At 36.9% G+C, this 6,039-nt stretch overlaps 1 protein-coding gene across 1 annotated transcript in view; it reads right to left on the bottom strand.

The window, feature by feature from the left end:
• Window positions 1-41: 41 nt before the first annotated feature.
• Window positions 42-6,039, bottom strand: part of LOC106876620 (uncharacterized) — a 22,586-nt gene continuing 16,588 nt past the window's right edge. The window contains exons 4-6 of the mRNA XM_052969883.1: window positions 5,242-5,396; window positions 3,271-3,377; window positions 42-231 (exon numbers count right to left, since the gene is read on the bottom strand). Of these exons, the coding sequence (XP_052825843.1) occupies window positions 176-231; window positions 3,271-3,377; window positions 5,242-5,396 (318 nt within the window). The 3' untranslated portion in view covers window positions 42-175. The remainder of the gene's footprint in view (window positions 232-3,270; window positions 3,378-5,241; window positions 5,397-6,039) is intronic.

Below are 6,039 nucleotides of genomic sequence, written 5' to 3' on the forward strand. Positions count from 1 at the left end.
ATATATATATATATATATATATATATACATTCAAACACACATATACATATTTAAGTGTAAGTATAAAGATGTTATTTTTTATTTCTATAAATGTATGTATATAGGCAACTCATGCACGCACTCACACATATCTAAGTATACATTGGTATACATAATTTGAAGTATAATCTAAATTCTACTGCAATAAGATGTAGATAACCATAGCATCTACAAAAAATCTTGCGTCCCGATCTGAAATAAAGAAAAAGTCATTACAAATCAAGTGAAATAAAGAGCATGGTCAAATATAAAACTGACATTGCCATTTAGATGAAAAATACATACAGATTACCGAAAATGAATATTTGAAGTGTAAAATTATATAAGAATCAAAACAGACGTAATGAAACATTTTTAATATGCAAATGTAATTAATCGAACGTGTCTGATTATCAGGAAATATAGCCTTAGATTTATTAGTTTCGCCTTCGATATCTTTCAACCAACAAGCAAAATTTACCTCATTGCATATTGGGGGACTGATTTCGAAGGTGATTTCACAATTATAATACATTTTAAAGGAAAATCATTAACAATGATTAATATGAAATCCAGAATTTGTCACTCTGTAATATTTAAGTTTTATGTTAAACGACTTCAGTTCGGATTAGAATTTCTATCGAATTTTGCTATGCAGTTCAGATCTGATCTCCGTGGATCTTAAAACGTATTTTGAGACCTCCATTAGACTTGTAGCACTTACGGCATACATAGTACTAAAAGGTGTGCACAGACACATAGGCCGGATAGTTAGTGAAGGTTCGTTTTTCATGGGTCCGCAAAGGAGATTTGTGCCCAGCAAAAGAAAGGTATGGTCTGTCATCAACTGTGCGCACAAAATCTTCCATTGTGATTCACCTTCTCGATGGTAACTTTCTTCTTTAAATGTGTCTTCAGTCTTGCATGCATTATCCCGGCTTCTTCAAGCGCTTTCACTCCACTCCACATTTCTGTTAGCCATCCGGCTCAATCCGAAGCAAGCGTTTCTGTATCTTCTGGATCCATTCCAAGTGACTTCATGGTAGTCCTTATGCGGACCTTAAATATCTTTTTAGGTTTACACCGAAAGCGTTTCCCCTCTGCAAGGTTGTCATAAAACAGTTGTTTGGATGTAACTTTCATCTGCCATTCGAACAATATGGCCGGACTCTCTCACTTGGTTTTTCAGAATCATTGCTTTAATTGAAGTGATGCCTGTAGTTGCAGGGACATCTGTTTTTGGAGTAAAAGAACTCCATTTAATGTTTAAAATGGGATGAAGTTATTTTGGTGGAATTATTCTAACAATTTGAAATGAACACTCTGCCTCTTTCTGTGGCTTAAGGGCTCTAACTAGGATGCTCTTAATATTGGGTGCACAGCTAAGCGAAACTCTAACATTGTGCCTGTTGAAAATGGTCTCATATCTATGGGGTTAGTAAAATGATTATCTACTAATTTAAAGAATATTCTGCCCACGTGTTTTTGTGTTAAGAATGAAGGGTAGGGTAAACCAAATGGTATTTCTGCTACGCTTCCTTTTGCTGCTGTTGGGTTCCGGCATGTAGGAGATGTGGTCTCTAAATCCGCTGGTAGCATTGTCTCGTTATATTACGGGGCAGCTGCGTCGAAAATCTCTTGGTTGGAAGAAATGTTCGTGGTCCTCTTACTAACACATTTTACCAGGTTTTTGGATACGATGGGTGGGTGGCAGAAGGCTGTGATGATGTACTTTAGCTTCTCGTTTGGTTTGCAGCAGGGCCTGTATTTACTGGAGCCCAAGTCGAGCGAAACGTCTAAGAAGTCCGCAGTTGTGAGGTTGGTCTTTATAGTGATTTTCAAACCCGTGGAGGTAAGCGTGCTGCTTAGATCTTTCCTAAGATTTGTCTAGTGTATGTCCGTTTGTACCCATAGCGATGGCCAGGGCATCATCTCTGTAGAGGCCAAAGAGGACAGAGGGGAACTTTTTCCTAAGGGTATCGAGGATATACAACCTGATGAGGTCGCTTACGTTAATACTGTCGAAGGCTTCCATCAAGACGTCAAAGGAGGCTGTAGTGTCAGATTGCTTGACACATGCCAAACCTTTGTTGAACAGCATTGTCTTTATGACATGCATAATGACTTATATGTTTCAGTGGCTAAGGTCAGTGAAGCCCCTAGCGAAGGAAAGCGCCTTGGACAGTAATCTTTTTGACACAGACGAGGAAAAGTTGACTTGCTCTGCCTCTTCCCTTGTTGATGTTAAACCATACGGTGTCTTTATTGGTTCTGAGCCACAGGGAAAGGCTGCTGGCCATTATTATGTCGTTATTGATATCTCTCAATATGTGCTTGTTCGACACCGATCTCGGAGTTGGCCGGATTGATCAGGTGACATTTAGGGTTTGAGGCAAAGTTCAGTTCACGATCTTTAATGGCTTGGATCTCTTCCCTATACGCTATCTCTAGTTCGTTAGTTATTATTTTTTTTGGGCTTCACTGTTGATGTCGTTATATGTGTATGGGAAAGCGCACCTGTAATTTTGTGGGATATTATTTTCTATTAGTCTATGGTAATCAAGTGCGCCTATTCAATATGTTTTTAGTCTTATGAGAGAAGACTGGGGACCTATCTAAGTTTTTTAACAATCCTAATGTCCACCCGGAGATTGTATTGGAAGGAGAAAGAGGTCTTACAGAATTTCAGCTTGAGAATGATGCCAAGTAGGTCTGCTTTGAAAGGTTCGTGGTCCTTGATTTTGGGTGGGTGTTTCCTAGATCTGATTCCATGTTTACTGTACTCTAGGGATGGTACGATCAGGTGGTGGTCGAATGCTTTCCACTCCACACACCTAATCATGTCCATTATCTTTTCCAGCAGCATGAACGGGGTGGGTATATTCTTAGTGGAGCAGCCGAGGTCAAACCGTTCCATATTTTAGTGGAGTAGACGAGATTAAATCGTTACATATGTATGCGAGATTCGTGGTTTCTTCGGCTACTCCATTAAAAATGAGGACATCATAGAAAAGTCATGTAGAGTCAGAAAGATTAGCCGTCCTGCAGATATGAATAATCAGCAAGAAAGTGAATATCTCTACGGAAGCAGCAGCTCCTCTACTTTCATTATCAAAATCAAACTTATATCAATAATGATTGGCGCTTATTGTTCTTTTAGTAAATGTCGGGGCAGCAATCTAGGAAAAAGAGAAAAATAAACACTGACAAACATTAATTTTAGATTACACGAAAACGAAATTTAATACTTACCCTTGATGTTCTCTCTGTAAAAAATGCGATAATTGTTATTGTCTTCCCCCTTCTTTGCTCTCATTGCAGAATGATAATTATATGGTCGGATGGTGATAGACTCGTCACTGCAAATAATATATTACAACTAATGGATTCAATAACGTTCATCATAATGTAATACTTTACGACTGTATTTACAACAATCAGTTCTGTTTAATGAGTTTATATTTCATCTTTGAAATTATTGAGTGTGTTTTCTTAGTTTGTTATTTATAACATAAAAAGTAAACATGAACTGTAATTTGGATAAATCAGATTTAAAAAGGAGTGTCAGATGAGATTGAAACGAAAGTTTTAGGAAATGTAACTGATACGGATGAAAATAAAAATGGCTGCCAGAAGCAGTTTTGAATATGTGCATTGGCTGTAGATAAGAGCTTGCTTTTTACCAGTTTGAAGAACCGTAAATTCACTATCGTAACGGAAGAAGAGATAGACAGAGTAGAGACTGTGAGGTTATTGGTCATTAGTTGTACTAATGTGCACGTGTTTGTAGTATTTGAATGGACAAGACTGGCTATCATTCACCTTTCAGTTGTAAATCCAACGGTATATTTCCCACTTAAAGCTACGGTTTCCTACTTCTTTCTGTAAACTGAAAAAAAATATTTATATACACATAATCATGATGGAAGAGTACTCCAACTGGCACGGGAGCAGAATTGCATTTTAGACGCATGGCAGAAATATGTAGGGTTAGCGCATTGGAGGAGAGTGCCAGGCGCCTCGAAAACCTGTTCTGAGAGTGCCAAACGCCTCGAAAACCTGTTTTGACAGGTAACGACTAAGTTTTCTCGATGCACCTGCGTTGACGAGAAGCAAGCATTGCGGTTCATCCAAATCGTACCTAGATGAATATTTGTTGGAGCAGCAGATAACGATAATATAGGATAATACAGTTCTATACTTAAGAGATGGGGAATTATGTTCATTATTTACATTGTTTACGTTTGACGGATATTTGTCCTCATCTTGCTTGTTGTTAATACAACATTTCATCCTTCATCAGGTGTCTTGGGGGAAATTTCGAACCTGGATTCTCATTCCTAAGGTGTTTTTTATTGTTATGTTGTTATTATTATTATTATTATTATTGTTGTTGTTGTTGTTGTTGTTATTATTATTATTATTATTATTATTATTATTATTATTATTATGATTGTTATTATTATTATTATTATTATTGTTCAGTAGTTTTATTTTTATAACGTGCTTTCACTTCACTACCGAGCATTATTATTATTATTATTATTATTATTATTATTATTATTATTATTATTATTATTATTATTATTATTATTATTATTATTATTCAGGTCCCTGACTGGAATCGAACTCGGAATCTTGGGGTTAGTTGCCCGCGCTCTTAACCACTACGCCATATGCCCGTAGGATGTTCACATTTCAAAATGGCTGGTCACACAGATCATAAATTTGATGTCCGTTTGATCGACCTAGTGAATACTCGATTGCTGGCGAGCGAATGTCGTTTCTGGTGAACAAAACTAGAAGGACCCTATCAGTAAATATGCTAAGGAACAACTGATGGGAAAAATTACCACTCATGTTCTTTAGTGAGCCCTTATGACTAATAATGAAAAAAATTATTATTAGAATTCTTATAATCATCATTGTCATTATCATCGTCAATTAAAATGACTAAAGGCAGAATCGACAAGGTTGCAAATAATACGCCATTCTGGAGTTATTTTTGTTCATTAATATTTTGAGTGTGAATCTCACCACAATCTATTCTGATATTTATTTTGCGGCTCGATAAATTAATACTCGTTAATTATTGAGATGGATGTATCATAGTTAACTGTGATGTATTTTCGAAATATTTAAGTTTTTGCTCATATGAGAAATCGTAATTATTAGCATTGAGAAACCATAAATGTGAATAAAAAACAAGTGGTTAATATATACTTATAATTAAACTCGTAGTTTCCTCGGTAATTTCCGAACCACGGCGGCGATGAAATGAGTTTACTCTCCTGGAACCACGATATGTAATTTGTTCCTCTTCCATCGAAAATTAATGAGTGAATGTCAGCATTATGTTTTCTCAACACAAGTTTCACCTGCAAAAAACAAAATTAAATAAATTGAAGTAGAAACCTGAGAGAGAGAAAGAGTGAGAGAGAGAATATGTGTGTGTATGTGTGTGTGTGAGAGAGAGAGAGATAGAGAAGACGAGAATGTGAGAGAATGAGAAAGCAGGAGGTCGAGAGGGAGACAGAGAGGAAAGGGTATGCGGACAGAGAAAATGAGGAATGGGGAGCGAGAGATGATGATTGGGAGAAAGGAAATGAGGAAAAACAGTTGAGAGAAAGAAATGATGAGGGTGAAATGGTGAGAGAAAAGTGTAGGGTGAGCTTAAAAAAAGATAGGATTCTGATGAAAGATGTACGTGGAACATTTTGTACGTTACAGGATATAGAACAGGACGGTGAAGTAATATCAACTAAACATTAACTGTGTAAATTTCGTTGCATATGTAGGAGAGATACTTTATCTTAGTTCTTTACTCTTTTACTCTATTACATGTTTCAGTCATTTGACTGTGGCCATGCTGGAGCACCGCCTTTAGTCGAGCAAATCGACCCCAGGACTTATTCTTTGTAAGCCTAGTACTTATTCTATCGGTCTCTTTTGCCGAACCGCTACGTTACGAGGACATAAACACACCAGTATCGGTTGTCAAGCGATGTTGGGGGGGGGGGG

This window comes from Octopus bimaculoides, chromosome 8, assembly GCF_001194135.2.
Source record: "Octopus bimaculoides isolate UCB-OBI-ISO-001 chromosome 8, ASM119413v2, whole genome shotgun sequence".
NCBI lineage: Eukaryota > Metazoa > Mollusca > Cephalopoda > Octopoda > Octopodidae > Octopus > Octopus bimaculoides.